This window comes from Panicum virgatum, chromosome 5K (assembly GCF_016808335.1).
Source record: "Panicum virgatum strain AP13 chromosome 5K, P.virgatum_v5, whole genome shotgun sequence".
NCBI lineage: Eukaryota > Viridiplantae > Streptophyta > Magnoliopsida > Poales > Poaceae > Panicum > Panicum virgatum.
The window spans coordinates 14039992-14056257 of NC_053140.1; the positions used below are offsets into that span (position 1 = coordinate 14039992).

General features: G+C 47.9%; 1 protein-coding gene across 4 annotated transcripts; it reads left to right on the plus strand.

The window, feature by feature from the left end:
• The first annotated feature begins 221 nt into the window (after positions 1-221).
• LOC120706516 lies at positions 222-16000 on the plus strand. Of its 4 annotated transcripts, XM_039991192.1 has the most exons (12): positions 228-2106; positions 2633-2863; positions 3295-3424; positions 9434-9586; positions 9700-9938; positions 10028-10097; positions 10308-10514; positions 11392-11621; positions 12124-12202; positions 12271-12408; positions 15193-15331; positions 15451-16000. In XM_039991192.1, the coding sequence occupies exons 1-11, from the start codon at positions 362-364 to the stop codon at positions 15202-15204; spliced, it is 3234 nt and encodes a 1077-aa protein (XP_039847126.1). In that variant the 5' UTR covers positions 228-361; the 3' UTR covers positions 15205-15331; positions 15451-16000. The 4 variants fall into 4 exon arrangements, with proteins under 4 accessions (XP_039847128.1, XP_039847129.1, XP_039847127.1 ...); XM_039991193.1 differs by lacking the exons at positions 15193-15331; positions 15451-16000 and adding an exon at positions 15056-15183 and having other exon boundaries at positions 224-2106; XM_039991194.1 differs by lacking the exons at positions 12124-12202; positions 12271-12408; positions 15193-15331; positions 15451-16000 and adding an exon at positions 11905-12084 and having other exon boundaries at positions 222-2106.
• The last annotated feature ends 266 nt before the right edge of the window (positions 16001-16266 follow it).

The following is a 16266-nucleotide window of genomic DNA, read 5'->3' on the forward strand; positions in this document are numbered from 1 at the left end:
TGGTGCAATATAATCCCATTTCCGTTCGAAAAAAAGTGATTAGCGTGTTTTGGTGACAATAAACTAGTAACCTGGTGGTCAGTGTCAGCGCGACCGCTCTTGTAGAGTCTTTTCTTTTTCCCTTTTTGCCCTTTCCAGATCATTTCGATTCAAAATCCAACCGGATCAGATCATTTCCTCCACCTCTCTTCCCCGTCCCGGCCGTCCCCCCATGGCCCACCTGCCAGCCGCGCCAGGGAACGGCGCGCACGTCCCCGGCGCGCCGCCGCCGTGAAGGTGAAGCGCCACTTCTTCTTCTTCTTCTTCTTCTTCTTCCCCCTCCTTCTCCACCCGACCCCCCGCCTCGCCACCGCTGCCAGCGATGGACCCCGCTCCCGATCCGCTCGCCTTCTCCGCCTCCGCCCCGTTCCCCACCATCCCGGCCGCCTCGAGCCCCAGGCCCCGCGCCGGGAGGCCGCGGCGCCATGGCGCGCCCTTCCGTTCCGATCACCCCGCCGCCGCCGCCGCTTCGATCCGGCGCCCCGGGATCGATCTCTCGCGCCGCGCCGCGGCGTCCGCCTTCGCCCAGCAGGAGGGCTCGCCGTCCGTGGGCTCCTGGGGCGCCTCTCGCGGCGAGGGCGCCGCTCGCGGCGCCAGCTTTGTGTTCGGGCGTGGCGCGGCCGGGGCGCCGGAGATGAGGAGGTGCTTCTCGTCCGGATCCGGTGAGGCCTTGCTGATCGATCTACCGGCAGCAGTTGACGAGCTCGCGCTGGATGACGGTTACGGCAGGCGAAGCGACGCTGATGCTCCCGGAGGAGATGATCCGGAGCCAGTGACGAACGCCAGTGATCCCTTTTGGACCCGCGGAAGCAATTCCAGCTTGCATGAGGGTTTGTTTCCGGACTCTCTTCACGATCAGACTGAGAAGCTCGATGAAGGGAGCAGAGCCCCATCTCAAACCATACAATGTGACAGTGCGGAGGCAATATCTTTAGCTTCGCCAACCTGTTCCGACCACGATGCTCCTATTGAATTTGCAAGGTTTGGGGACAGCTTGCCTGTTAGGGAATCTGTGGATGAAGGTAGTTTGCCAGAGGATGGAAGTATGATTTCTGCTCACGGGGTCAATGTTCAGCGGGATGTCTTTGTTTTTGGTGGACATGCTGGGTATCGGGATTTAACTGCCAATGCAACTCAAACTAGCATTAGTAAGGTAGATTCAGCTGATAAAGACGGTGTACCATTTAACTCTGGACAACTTAATGCTTCAGTTGCTAAAGATAGCACTTGCACCAAGTTTAATTTGCAGGATGCAAAGCAGGCATTTGTTTCTACTAATGAGAATCCCCTACACTCAGAACCTTGTGAAATTTCTTCTACAGAAAAATTTGCTTCTAGCTTTGGATCTGAAGATGGCAGTGCGAAGGTCTCTTTCATAAATGTGCCTTATGGTATCGAAGCAGTAGAAGCCTCAGAACTTAATGAATGCAGGTCATTCAGTGAGAAACCTTTCACTGCTCAAGACCACAATGTGGCATCTAAGAACAAAGGAGGAGTTAAGGGTGTGATAAAAAACAGAAGAACTGTTATGCCAAAGAAATTCTCCTCAGCTCACCAGGTTTCTTCCTTGGAATCAGTTCCAAGAAGAAGTGATAATTGCTCTGGAAAGGTGTCGCTTGAAGAAAATGTCAATTTGAATGTAACCAGTAGCTTTGCATTATCAGACTCTGGTATCAACTGTGCCCAAGGCAATTCTTACAACTCTGCTTCGCAAATAGCAGACAGTAGCCATGGTGGAACAGAGTTCACTTCTGTAACAAACACAGAACATTCTGGTCAATCTGATTTCATATTTTCTGCATCAACTTTTAATCAAAGTACATTGCACTCACAAAGACGACATGGCAAGAAAAAAAGTGGAGGAATGTGTAATCACGCTAACTCTATTCAAAGCATTCCTTCATCTGCCATTGGACCTGCACGCTCAGAAGTTTCAGCAAGGCAGCAATGTGCAATTTCAGCTGCTCAGTGGACTGAATACAGCAAAATGGAATCTAACAGGGTAACCGTATGCAAAAAAACAGAAAACTTTGAACACCATGAAGATTGTGAAACATGGCGTTTAAGGTGCTTGCATGACCTTCTCTTGTCACCCCCTTTTGCTTATTTAGTTAGCATGGACCACAAGGGTGAAACCACCCAACCCAAACCATGCAAGTGGTGGAAGAAAACCCTGCAGAGCGAATTTGACGTTAAGGGGTTACCTGGTCATAGAGTTTTGGGGCGTTAGATTGTGTTTAGACTGAAACTTATGGGGTTATTTGGACTTCTTACAGTTCAGAAATTGGTCGATCAGTTATATCTTTTATTTTGGATTTTAATCGTTACAGTTTACACTTAGATCAGAGTATCAGACAACATTTTGCTGTTTTGCTGGTCCAAATGTAGATTTGTATGAGTCGTAGACTGGTCATAGTATTATGAGTGGATAATAAAAAGTGAAAATATTTTGAGTTTTATAGTGAAATTGATAGCTTTATTGTTTGCGTTTCACTAGCTAGGGGTACTGTGTACCTTCGTTTTGGGTTTCCTCGGGCTGTATGTTCTTTGCGATATCCAATATTTTAATGCTGAGCTGCTTAATTTATTCTAGGGGGAATCAATCATATGCAGAAGGGCAGTTAACTAAGGCTGAGGAATGCTATACCCACGGGATTGATTCTTTTTCTCCAAACAAAGCTTCTAAAAAAGCATTAATGCTGTGCTACAGCAATCGTGCAGCTACTCGGATGTCTCTTGGTAAGATGAGAGAGGCCCTATCTGATTGTCGAGAAGCTATTGGTATTGATTCCAGCTTTCTGAAGGCACAAGTCAGAGCTGCCAAGTAAGACAAAAGGCTATTAGGCTATGCTGTTGATAAAATAACCAATGCATTAACTTTTACTTTCATACTAACTTCTAGGCAACCTAACTGAAGTTCATTACAATTCATGTTGTGCCTACTCAGTAGGATAAATTCAAAGTAACTATGTTTTTGTCTTGTTGGAAATGCATGGAAGCATCCTACCTTCTTTTATCACTTTTCTAGGTATTAGAATTTTACTCAATCTAACCAACTATAGAGTGTTGCATTCAGACCCCAAAGAAAAGAAATACTTCATGCAACTGTTAGTCATAAAAATTGTCTTAAGAGAAGGTCCAGTTCATAACAGATATTAATAATTCATTTAGTTAGTTTGTAAATATGTAGCACCCTTGCTTACATTCTACATTATGAATATATGAACTTACTGTATGCTCATCTGATGGGTCTAGCTGCTTACTTGCCCTGGGGGATGTGGAAGAGGCACAAAAGGCTTTTGAGAGGTGTTTGAAGTCTAATCATCTGTCAAGCTTGGATCATAAAATTGTAGAAGAGGCTTCTGACGGTCTACAAAAAGCTCAGGTAGTGTACAAATTAACTTTCTGATATTATGCCAGATTAACTACCAGATTACAAATTTCTCAAATTAACCACCTTTTGAGCAGTTTTTTTTTTCATTGGGTACATGATAATTACCCAGGAACATTGCCAACAAACCACTGACTACATTTTTGCCAGCATACCATTAGCTGTGATAGTGCCAAATGGGCTTGATCCCACACATCATTAATACTGTTAGCGAGACATGTATAGCTAGGCCATGGGCCTTTGGTTAGCCGGCCCTTGTGGCCTTTAGGGTTGGGGCGCCGCACTGTCTAGGTGCGCCCCCTAGTGTTGATTAGGATAGGCAAGGATCCCCCTTATCGGTTACTTCCATATACCGTGGCATCTTTGCCTATATGTACTCATACCTATGCTTTGCACCCTAATCAATCTATTATTCCCTAGCCATAATGCTCTCATGGTATCAAGAGTTCAGGTTTCACCTGAATTTGCTTCCGCTCCCTAGCGCCGCATCTCCCCGGCGGTGCCCCTACCCAGCGCGCGCAGCCTACCCTGCTGTGCCGCCCCTTCCAGGCGCGTGCAGACTCCTCTGCCGCGCCGCCACCCCGGCACGTGCAGACTGCTCTGCCGCGCCGCCACCCCCGCCGCGCGGCATCCCCTGCCTCGCCTGCGCCGTCAATCTCATGGCTGGGACTCCTCCCGTCTCCCCCAAGGCCGCCGCCGAGGCCGCCGAGACCGAGCGCAAGAAGCGCCAGGCCGCTCGCGACGAGGCCCTGGCCCATGCCACCGCGACCGAGAAGGAGGCGGCTGACGCCGCCAAGGAGATCGATGCCCTAGCCGCGCGGCAACGCGCGGCTCTGCAGCGCGCCGCCGCGGCCCACAAGGCCGCCGCCGCCGCCGATGATGATGCCCAGGAGCCGGACGGGCAATCCACTGCCTCCAGCACCCGCGGCAACGATCTCCACGGCGCCATGCTTCAACACGAAGCTGCCGCCGTGATTAATCTGCACGCCCAGGCTGTGGGCGTCCAGAACATCCGCAGCCTCGTCCACTCCGTCCTCGACCTCGCCACCGGCAACTACAACCGCTGGCGGGATCAGTTCCTCCTCGCCGTCGGGAAGTACTCCCTCGAGGACCATGTGCTCCATGACACGCCGACACCGAACTTCCCCGACTGGGTGCGCATGGACTGCGTCGTCAAGTCGTGGATCTTGGGCACCTTCCCCACCGATCTCGTCGAGACAGTGATGGAGCGTGACGCCACGGCTCGCGACGTCTGGCTCGCCCTGGAAACCCAATTCCTGGGGAAGCGGGAGACGCGCGCCCTCCACCTCGACTACTAGTTCCGGAACTTCGTCCAGGGGGAGCTCTCCATCACCGACTACTGCTGTCGCTTCAAGACCATGGCGGACGGCCTCACCTCCCTTGGCGAGTCCGTCTTCGATCGCACGTTGGTCTTGAACGTCATCCGCGGCCTCAACGACCGGTTCAGCGACATCGGTCGTCATCTTCGCCGCGGTCGGCCGTTCCCGCTGTTCAAGGACGTCGTCTCCGAGCTGACCCTCGAGGAGATGACCATGGCGCACAAGGCAGTGCCCCCCCCACCGCCCTTCTCGCGGCCACAGCGAGACCTTCCAGCACCACCCCCTCCTCGGGTGGCGGTCGGTCATCTGACCAGCGCCCTCCCTCGAGGGGCGGGTCTGGCTCCGGGGGCGTCTCCTCCAAGTTGAAGCAGCGGCGCGGCAAGCAACGCTGCGGCAAGTCTTCCGGCAACCCGCCCGCCACGGGCGGCACGACCACTCCTTCCGGGACGGCAAAGGGCGCCGGCTCGGGTGCTTCCACCGCACCCTGGCCTTCGTTGCACAACCTGTGGGCCGGGTCCATTCAGATGTGGCCCGGCCCGCGCCCCCCACTGGCCCCTCTGCCTCTCCCCGCCGGTGCACCACAGCAGCAGGCACTGTTGGCCCAGGCGCATGCCCAAGCGCAGGCATACGCCATGCCGCAGCACGCCCAGCAGCAGGCTCAGGCGCAGGCGCAGCTCCAGGCCCAGCAGCTCCAGGCGCAGCAGGCCTGGGCGTCTCCAGGGTTTCAGTACCCCTCGGGCGCCCCCTTCTCCTGGGATCAGCAGTCCTTGGCGTCCTCCTTCAGCACCGTGAGCCTTCAGCAGCCCCCTGCCACCGATTGGTACTTCGACTCAGGTGCCACATCTCATATGACTTCTGATCCCAATGCTCTTTCACATACTTCCTTCTCGCGGTATCCTTCTCCTTCGTCCATTATTGTCGGTAACGGTTCCTTTTTACCCGTCACTGCCACTGGCTCCACACAGCTTCCTGGTTCGTTTTTACTTAATAATGTTCTTGTTTCTCCGAACATTATTAAGAACATTATATCTGTGCGCCAGTTTACCTCTGACAATAATTGTTCTATTGAGTTTGATCCCACTGGTTGCTCTGTGAAGGACCTTCAAACCCGGAGAATTCTCGCCAGGTGTAATAGCTCGGGGCCCCTCTATCCGTTGTGTCGTCCTGCAGCCACAGCTCTTCTCGGCGGCCCCACCTCCTCGCTTTGGCATCGGCATCTCGGGCATCCTGGTCATGAAGCTTTGTCCAAGCTTACATCTATCCTACCTTTTTGTAATAAAGACAGTAGCAACTCATTGTCATGCTTGTCAGTTAGGACGACATGTTCGTCTTCCTTTTCATACGTCATCCTCTCGTGCATCTAGCAATTTTGACCTTATACATTGTGATCTTTGGACATCACCTGTCATTAGTGTCTCTGGTTACAAGTATTACTTGGTCATATTGGATGATTGTTCGCATCATTTGTGGATGTTTCCCCTACGTATGAAATCTGACACATTCCCTACACTTGCTAACTTCTTTGCCTATGTAGCAACCCAGTTCGGCGCACACATCAAGGCCGTTCAGTGCGACAACGGCCGGAAGTTTGACAACTCCAGCGCCCGAACCTTCTTCCTTACCCACGGCGTTCACCTTCGCATGTCATGCCCATACACTTCGGCCCAAAATGGTAAAGCTGAGTGCATAATTCGTTCCACCAACAACATTATACGCTCTCTTTTGTTCCAGGCCAGCATGCCTCCTTCCTACTGGGTAGAAGCTCTCGCCACTGCTACATATCTTCTCAACATCCTACCCACCAAGACGCTTCAGTTCGTTACACCGCACTTTGCTCTCCATGGCAAACTGCCGTCCTACAACCACCTCCGCGTCTTTGGGTGCGTTTGCTATCCAAACCTGTCCGCCGCCGCTAGCCATAAGCTCGCACCCCGCTCCACCTTGTGCGTCTTTCTTGGCTACTCTCCCCACCATAAAGGATACCGCTGCCTTGACACTGTTTCCAATCGGGTTATCATCTCCCGTCATGTCACATTTGACGAGGCCACATTTCTTTTCTCTCGGGAGACCCCTTCTCCTACAGCGGCAGACTTTGAGTTTTTGGATGAGTTCACTAATGCTGCGCCGGTTCCCATTGGACCGTCTCAGCGTCTTCTGCCTGCAGGTACCAGCGGCTCCCCTCCCGCACATCCATGTGCGGACGACTTCCAGGCGCCCTCTCCCGCACTGCCATGTGCGGCCCCTGGAGTTTCCTCTCCCGTACTGACACGTGCGGCCCCTGGAGCTTCTTCTCCCGCACTGCCACGTGTGGCCCCGACGGTCCCGCCCGGCTTCGCCCCCCGAAGCCCAGCTCCTGCTGCCGTCTCTCCAGCGCCCGGCTCCACCGGGCCTCCGGGCGGTGGCCAGGGCACTCGTCCCCTGGCGCCGGTGCAGTCCTATGCCCGTGTTTACACGCGCCGTGCCAGGGCTGCGCCACCACCACCGCCTGTCGTTGGCGCTCCTCCACTGCCTAAGGGAGCCGTGCCGGTGGCCCCCGTCGTCAACAAGCATCGCATGGTCACTCGTGCGAAGCTCGGTTTCCGACAGCCTGCACTATTCACTGCAGCCCCCCTGTCACCGATCCCGAAGACCTTCCGTAGCGCCCTCGCCGATCCTAATTGGCGGGCTGCAATGGAGGAGGAACATGCTGCACTTCTGAGGAACCACACGTGGGATCTGGTTCCCCGGCCGCCGCGGGCCAATGTGGTCACCGGCAAGTGGATCTTCAAGCATAAACTCCAGGCTGATGGTTCTTTGGAGAGATACAAGGCCCGCTGGGTTCTTCGCGGGTTCACTCAGCGTCCCGGCGTGGATTTTGATGAGACTTTCAGTCCTGTGGTCAAGCCTGCTACTGTCCGCACTGTGCTATCTCTGGCGCTCTCTCGACGTTGGCCAATTCATTAGCTCGACGTCAAGAATGCATTCCTCCATGGCACCCTGTCCGAGACAGTATACTGTGCGCAGCCAGCTGGGTTTGAGGACTCTGCTCACCCTGACTTCGTCTGTCGGCTCAACAGATCACTATATGGGTTGAAGCAGGCTCCTCGCGCGTGGTATAGTCGCTTCGCCACATATCTGCTCAGTCTGGGATTCATTGAAGCCAAGTTAGATACCTCGCTGTTTGTCTACCACCGTGGTCCTGACACCATATACTTGCTTCTCTATGTTGATGGCATCGTCCTTACCGCCTCTTCACCAGCTCTCCTTCAGCGGACTATTCAGGCTCTGCAGCAGGAGTTCAGCATGAAGGATCTCGGTGAGCTTCATCATTTTCTGGGGATGCATGTTCAGCGTTCTGGCTCCGGCCTTTTCCTCTCCTAGCGGCAGTACATGTTGGATATCCTGGATCGTGCTGGTATGGCTGACTGCAAGCCGTGCTCTACCCCAGTGGACACCAACCCCAAACTGGCGGCTGATGGTCCATCTGTTCAGGATGCCTCAGATTTCCGGAGTCTCGCCGGTGCTCTCCAGTACCTTACCTTCACCAGGCCGGATATCACCTATGCAGTTCAGCAGGTTTGCTTGCACATGCATGATCCTCGCGAGCCACACCTTGCTGCCCTGAAGCGTATCCTTCGCTATGTCAAGGGGACTCTACACCTGGGGCTTCTTCGTCCGTCTTCGCAGAGTGAGCTGACAGTATACTCTGATGCTGACTGGGCAGGTTGTCCGGATACACACAAATCCACATCGGGTTATGCGGTTTTTCTGGGGGACAACCTGGTTTCCTAGTCGTCGAAGCGACAGAATACGGTCTCCAGATCCAGTGCTGAAGCTGAGTATTGTGCAGTGGCCAATGGTGTCGCCGAAGCCACTTGGTTGCGTCAGCTTCTCCTTGAGCTCCATGCTGCTCCTCAGTGCGCCTCGTTGGTCTATTGTGACAACATCAGCGCTGTCTACATGTCCTCCAACCCTGTCCAGCATCAACGCACCAAGCACATTGAGATCGATCTTCACTTCGTGCGGGAGCGTGTTGCTATTGGTGATGTCCGCGTCATGCATGTTTCTACTTCGTCACAGTACGCCGACATCTTCACCAAGGGGCTTCCGTCTTCCGTGTTCACCGAGTTCAGGTCCAGTCTGAACGTTCGTGCTGCCGACGATCAGACTGCAGGGGCGTGTTAGCGAGACATGTATAGCTAGGCCATGGGCCTTTGGTTAGCCGGCCCTTGTGGCCTTTAGGGTTGGGGCGCAGCACTGTCTAGGTGCGCCCCCCCCCCCCCCCCCCCCCCCCAGTGTTGATTAGGATAGTCAAGGATCCCCCTGATCGGTTACTTCCATATACCGTGGCATCCTTGCCTATATGTACTCATACATGTGCTTTGCACCCTAATCAATCTATTATTCCCTAGCCATATTGCTCTCAAATACATTGAGTGCGACATTTGGCAGACTGACTCTTAGCAGTACGAAAGAAAATCGATTTTTGAGGAGCACCAGGTTCACAGTACATGTTTGCAACTATTGAAGGCACCTGTTTCGTGATCAATGTCTTATTGATTGCATAATGCTTATATGGATTTTGCACCTTTCTTAACCCTTCTCAGAAAACATTTATTCAAAAATAATTTGTTGTATGCAACTTGGTAATCCAATCATCAATGTTTGTGTTTTTTTTTTGCAGAAAATATCTGGTTGTATTCATCAGTCCAAGGAGTATCTTATAAAAAAGGATTTTGACAAGATACCCAGTGCCTTGCAAATGATCTCTGATGCTTTGTTCATAAGTATTTATTCAGATAACTTGATGGCGATGAAAGCAGAAGCACTGTTACTGGTCTGTATTTACGGTAAACTTATTTTGCCTTGTGCACTGCACGTCATTACTAAGTTTCCACTTTCCACTAGTATTTTTTTGGGCTAACTGTTTAACTTGTTGGACTTGAACAGCTGCAGCGATATGAGGAAGTAATCCGATTTTGTGAAGAGACTCTTTCTGTAGCAGAAAGGAATAGCCTGTGCTTGTGTCCTGACAAGCTTTCAGATAGCAATAACTTGGACAACAGTACTTGCTCTGTAAAGTTGTGGCGTTATCATCTTATTGCTAAGTCATATTTCTTCCTTGGAAAGCTTGAAGAGGCTCACCAGTTCTTTAAAAAGTATGACCAAGTAAAAGTCATGGAATGCAGGTAATATTTTTTATGCTAGTTTTATTTGGTATTAAATTCCACGTATCACTGCTTATATGATTTGCTAATTTTGAGAAAACACTAACTAGGTGTGGAAAGCAATCTCAGGAATCAATTTCATCATTCTCTATGACAATATCTGAGCTACTGCGGCTTAAAGTATGTCATATGTTGCCTTGTTATATGATTTCACTCAATTGTATTCTTTTGGGCCAGTAATCTATCCATATAATGTCAAACTATATCCAGCATTTTATCTGTCCTGTGATGTTGTTACTGATCATGCGTGCACATGATGTCCTTCGTATTTAGCAACTTTTCCAAGAAGTTTATATTGATGGCATAAACTTCTTGTTTGCTACATTTCAGGCTGCTGGGAATGAAGCATTTCAATCTGGTAAATATTTGGAGGCTGTGGAACATTATACCACTGCTTTGCTAAGCAATAGCGAGTCACTACGCTTTTTAGCAGTTTGCTTTTGTAACCGTGCAGCGGCATATCAAGCAATGGGTCAAATTTTAGATGCAATTGCAGATTGCTCACTAGCCATAGCCCTTGATGCAGATTATGCTAAGGTTGGTGCATTATCCTCTTCTGTACTTTCATCAAGTAAAAATTTTATAATTCCTCACATAACTATGTTCTCTAACTCTTTCTAGGCTTTAGCTAAAAGCACCGTATGATTGTGCTATGATGTCCATTAGTTTCATCATGTGCTTTAGCAGGCCATTCTTTCTTTACTGTTAGCTCATACACTAAGAAGTTCCCTTTTGAATTTAATTTCTTTATTTTCAGCTAAATCTTACCCCAAACCTAGTAGATAATGGTATATGGATAGTTGTTTATGAGTTTTTGGCTTTTTACCTAATTCATAGGCATGCTCCAAATAGCTTTTGTAGTGAAATGTTTGTTTCCACATAACAATTCTTGTTTTTAATTATGTGGGTTGTATCCGACAAAACCAGTGGTAACAAGCAACAACCATGCCTATGTAACGCGAAGTTGCTACTTTCTCATCTTTTGTATGTTAGTTTTTATTGTGGTTGGGGAAATATCTTAATCATTTTTAACTGCAGATCATTATTATGTGGATGGGTTCTTTCTTCATGTAAATTTGCTGATCATCTAGACTAATATTTGATATATGGACCTTAGAGCATTGGTTAATATTTTCTATACGCATGGTAACATTCCTATGATTATTTACGAAGAACCATGAACAATGTGTAAGAATCAGATGTTATCCAAGTGAGGTTGATATGTTCATGGAACCACACTTTTGACACATTAAGTGGTTTTTTTTTTGAAGTGACATTAAGTGGTATTTTAGTGCGACTCAAGTTTATAAGTTAAGTCTTTAGAGGGACTTGTCATGATTTTCGGTTGTAGCCGTTCCTTGAATTGGAGTCCTGCCTATCAGAACATAACTTATTGCGCTTGCTACTTCCGCAGGCTATTTCCAGAAGATCTAGTTTGTATGAACTCATAAGGGACTATGACCAAGCAGAAAATGATCTCCGTAGGTTAATTACTCTTCTTGAGAAACAACTGCAAGAAAATATGTCCATGCCATCAGAGAAGACAGAGAGTATTTGTAGCAATCTGAATAGAGCCAATCTTCGGTTTTCTTCTCTGAAGCGGGATGTCAGAAAAGGGACCTCATTAAATGTGTACTTGATATTGTAAGCCTTTGTTCTTCCACAATTTAAAATTATCTACAGCATGCACCCATCTAGAGTCCTATTAATTAAACTTTTGTCACAATTCAGCTTTGTAAGTTTTGAACCTGAAATAATAGAAGGCCATTAATTACGCCCTCTTAATTTAATATTGGTTGTGTAGATGGGTGCTCGTGATTTCTTTTACTACAATTTACTGCAACTTCTGTAGCTCGATGAAATCAAAAAGTTCTTGCCATATCTTTTGTTCATGTGAGTTGTCTAGTTTATGGAATTCTGTTTGCAGTATTGTCAGCTTCAACCTTCACAATGGAACTAAAAAGTGGATACTTGCCAAAATTGACGCAAATTGAAACCCCATGGAAGGAAGCTGTTTTTGATACCTAATTTTCATACGCTTTTGGTGGAAAGAATTCACAATTTCATACAATTATTTGACTAAAAATGGAAAAAACTTCACAATTTCATATGATTATTTGACTAAATCACTTCCTTTACCTTTCAGAGGAATCGAACCTTCTTCCTCTGCCGTGGATATAAAAAAGGCATACCGCAAAGCAGCACTAAGGCATCACCCAGACAAAGTACTTTGTTCTTTTCCCAGCAATTATAACTCACATTCTTCTCTTGTCTAACAGTAGTTATACCACAGGCTGGTAAATTTCTTGTCAGAAGTGAAAATATCAGCGATAAAGTATGGGGAGGAATCACAAACGAAATCCGCAGAGATGCTGACTATTTATTCAAAATAATTGGAAAGGCATATTCTATGCTTTCAGACCCTACAATGGTAAGTATTACGGAGACATGAACCATGTTTTTCTTTGCTTTTGTTACTGTGTTGTATTTTTTTGCTTTTAGTTTACCATAATTATCAGGTCAAATGAGTGAATTCTTTGGATCAGATTTATCCCAACCATTTTTCTTTTTGGGTAAGTAAATTACAATATGCAACACATGCTGTGCTCAAGCATTGCGATAGGGCTTGTTTGGATCCGGAAGTCTATTTTGTAGCCCTAGAGAATCTTATCATTGAGGAGTATTAAATAAAGTATATGCACAAAACTACTTGCATAGTCCCTGGGCTATTTTGCAAGACGAATCTAACGACGTATGTTATTCCATAATTAGCGGATGGTTACTGTAGCATCACAGTATCAAATTATGGATTCAAGAGGCTCATTAGATTAGTCTCGCAAAATAGCCTAGGGGTTGTGGAATGAGTTTTGTCAATAATCTACATTTAGTACTCCTAAATAGCAAGATTCCCTAGCGCTATTTTTTAGCCCCAGGGAACCAAACAAGGCCTATGTCTAACGCGGGTGAAGGGAACAATACCAGGAGGATGCCTCCCTGTAATCTCAATTCAGCATAAAAAAAGTGTGCTTGGTCATTAACAAGCATTATGTTAACTATATTTTTGTATAGTATGATTTGCATACTACAGTTAATCCATAATGTATGCATCCCTTTAACAGGGGTAACTTGACCATACACACAATAAGAAATATCTTTATACTTAGGAATAGGTACAGCCACTTGAGGGCATTTGTGTTAGTGTTCCACATGGTGCTGTTCCATGCTCCCCTAGGTGCATTTATGCACTGGGCGGCGGGGTACCGCCTTGCCTTGGGGGGGGGGGGGGGGGGGGGGGGGGTTAGCAGATCCGCCGAGGTAGGGAAGCGCGGGAGAGGCGGGGATGTTGGGTGCCGTGAGGGATGAGGGGAGGTTAGAGGGGGCGACGTGGGTGGCGGAGCGGAGGAGGGGACGGGGGTGGGGGGGAAGGGCAGGGGCGGAGCCAGGTTGAAGGATTAGGGTGGGCTGAGCCAACGTGACATTGTGTTTAGGGGGGCTAAACATTGCTATTTGAATGCTAGACAAGATGATGAAGCATGGAGGCTCCATGGGCAGCCGGCCAGTAGGGGGGGCTGGAACCCCCCAGCCCCCCTGGCTCCGCCGCTGGGGAAGGGGGAGCAGGGCCGGTCCTGAGATTTTGGGGGCCCGGGGCGAGATTTATGCTAGGGGCCCTTCAATAATAATAAATAAATAATATATGAAAAAATAGTACCACTAAGAACTTGAATTGTATAGATAACATTAATATCAAGCGATGAGTATATATTACCTCAAAAGTTTCTTCTAATACGAAGTCGATAATGATAGTATCGATATCGATTTCATCCAATAATTTCTTCTCGATACATAAAATTCTTTTCGAACATGCTCTTTCAGCTGATGCTACAGCGACAGGCTTAGTAAATAAAATCTGATAAGCAATAGAAATATTAGGATAGCAGTCCAGTTCTCTAACATACTCAAAAATCTCCATAGCAGTTATTGGTTTATCTGTTAAAGTCAGCTGAAGAACATATAACTCTGAAATCAGATCATTTAAATCAACATCAGATAAACCATTAGAAGAGAAAGTGCTTGCAAAGATAGTGCAATACTCTCTTAGCTTAATATTTTCTAGATAACATGATAGTACTTTATGCTGAAATTAAAGAGAAAATAAAATAAGTTAGTCATGAATTTGCTATGTGGTAAATTAAAAAAACAAAACAAGATTGATCAAATAACCGGTTGATTTATAGGAGAGAGACGGTTATAGAATTAAACTAACATGAATAGATGAATATGACTTGCCGGCCTGCTGCTTGCATGCTGTGTGCATCAGCACATGTGCGATGCGTCCTGCACTCCTGGTCCAGCCGTCGTCCAGGCTAGGCTCCGTCGGGCGCCGAGTGCTGTTGGCCCGTCTTGCCTGCGCGTTGGTCGTTGGCGCGCGGCCGGCAGCGAGAGGCGGCACGGCGCAAGGAACTGCAGAAGCGGAAGCCGAAGGTCAGACGCCGCCGCCGCGATCGCGATTTGTGGGCTTCAGCGGTGTGAGTGCGGAGCAAAACGAAAACTGTCGATTGGAATTCTAATTGCACTACTAAGTCTAATAGGAGTATGTACTCAGGTGGGGCCTCTTGAAATCGGGGGCCCGGGGCGGCCGCCCCTCTCGCCCCCCTCCAGGGCCGGGGCTGAGGGGGAGACTAGTGCAGCTTGGTGAGGGTAACTGATGGGAAGCAGATGCTCTCGCGGGCTGCTGGCTAGTGGAGCTCGCTCTCAGCCAGCATACCCGGGTTGGAGCCCTGCCCTCTTCTAAGTGCAATGCGGGGAGGCGGTCCTGCCTCTTCCCGTCTCATTTTTTTTAGGGTAACCGATTGGAGAGTCACCAGCGAATGGTAAGGCCCAAGTCTGAACAGGCAGCACACACAACAGAATTTGGAGCCAGCCAATATAATGGATGTTACTTTTGTCTTAGAATTAAACATTTCAATAATAACATTGACATTTGTCAACACGAATGTTTATCGTGGTACACCGCCCTGCTAACCAGAATTTGGTTTTCTTTTTTGAACCCTTCAATATTCAATTTTCTTCATCTACAGTAGTGCAGATAGAAGAGTTATCGTTTTTGGGAGGGATATTTCAACAAGTCGTCATGGCAATTGATTGATTTGCTGTTTGCATTTCTTCATTTGGAAACCAAAATAGCATCAAGTTTTCCTATTTGTGTCATTGGTAGAGAAAGGAGTGATGCAGCCTGGAAGTGGAGTGATAGTGCAAGCAGCGCATATATGACTGGAGCGACCAAAGCAATGAAAAAAAAAACGATGATAGGACCTCTTAGTGAGAGCATTGGATCATCAGATGGCACAGAAAAGGTACCATACTGGAGAGGTCCTACTTTTGTGCTCTCTCACAAAAGACAGGATGCCACTATCCTTGTCCATGCCTAATCACTAATACCAGTTCTGGCGTGTCCTGGGATTGCATTTTGCAGAGCGTATGAGTATCATTACCCACATGAAGTTCTTGGTGCCCAGGCCTCATCACTGATGTCAGCTTTGGTGTTCTCTGATACTTTTGTGTGCGGAGCAGAATACATGGGTACCAATACCCGTGCAAAGGCAAGCTTTTGTTTGTAAAGGTGATGTTCATATATCTGATGTTGTATATAGTGTCTTGGAGCAGTTCGGAATGGGATAGACAAGGCTGGAATACTGTAAATAGAGGCATATTGGTCTTTTACCCACCCCTTTTTGCGGAGTGGGGCAGAAGCATGCTAGTCTTTTGTTTGCGGAGGGTTTCAGCAGCAAATGGTTTTTCCATACGTTGTTCATAGTTAATAGTTTTGTGTAGGAAGATGCAGGATTTGTGCTTTCCTTCTATTTTGGTCTCCCATACAACTTTTTTTTGTATGTTTTGTGTAATTCTTTATTTTTGGGTCATGGCTGTGTTCTTCTGAACCAAAGAGATGGGGTGATCGATTCTTTTGTTGTAATTAAGTAACAAATAAGGTGGCATGAGTGAATGGTGTGATTGGCTGTTGCTGACTTGGTGGTTTGCTATGCTATTGTGCTGTGCCTGGAGCTCAAGTAGTTCATATTTTAGACTATTATACACGGCTACTGAGCTGCTCCATTGAGGAATCTACGTGTTCTGAGAATAGGGTAACTAAGGTTTTAAATTTTTTTGCATGTAATAATGATTAGAACCATCCTAGAGATATACCATTTCAGTATTGTTGTCCAGCATTTGCAATTGCATGGTCATTTCCCCATTCTTTGCATCATGGTCTCTAGCTGAATTGGTCAGG

What these genes read in the sequence shown, in the direction of transcription:
- LOC120706516 (XM_039991192.1), top strand. Translation starts at nt 362, where the DNA reads ATGGACCCCGCTCCCGATCCGCTCGCCTTCTCCGCCTCCGCCCCGTTC. An exon ending in GCACAAGTCAGAGCTGCCAA is followed by an intron (nt 2,864 to 3,294) that starts GTAAGACAAAAG and finishes TGATGGGTCTAG; the next exon opens with CTGCTTACTTGCCCTGGGGG. An exon ending in AAGCAGAAGCACTGTTACTG is followed by an intron (nt 9,587 to 9,699) that starts GTCTGTATTTAC and finishes GGACTTGAACAG; the next exon opens with CTGCAGCGATATGAGGAAGT.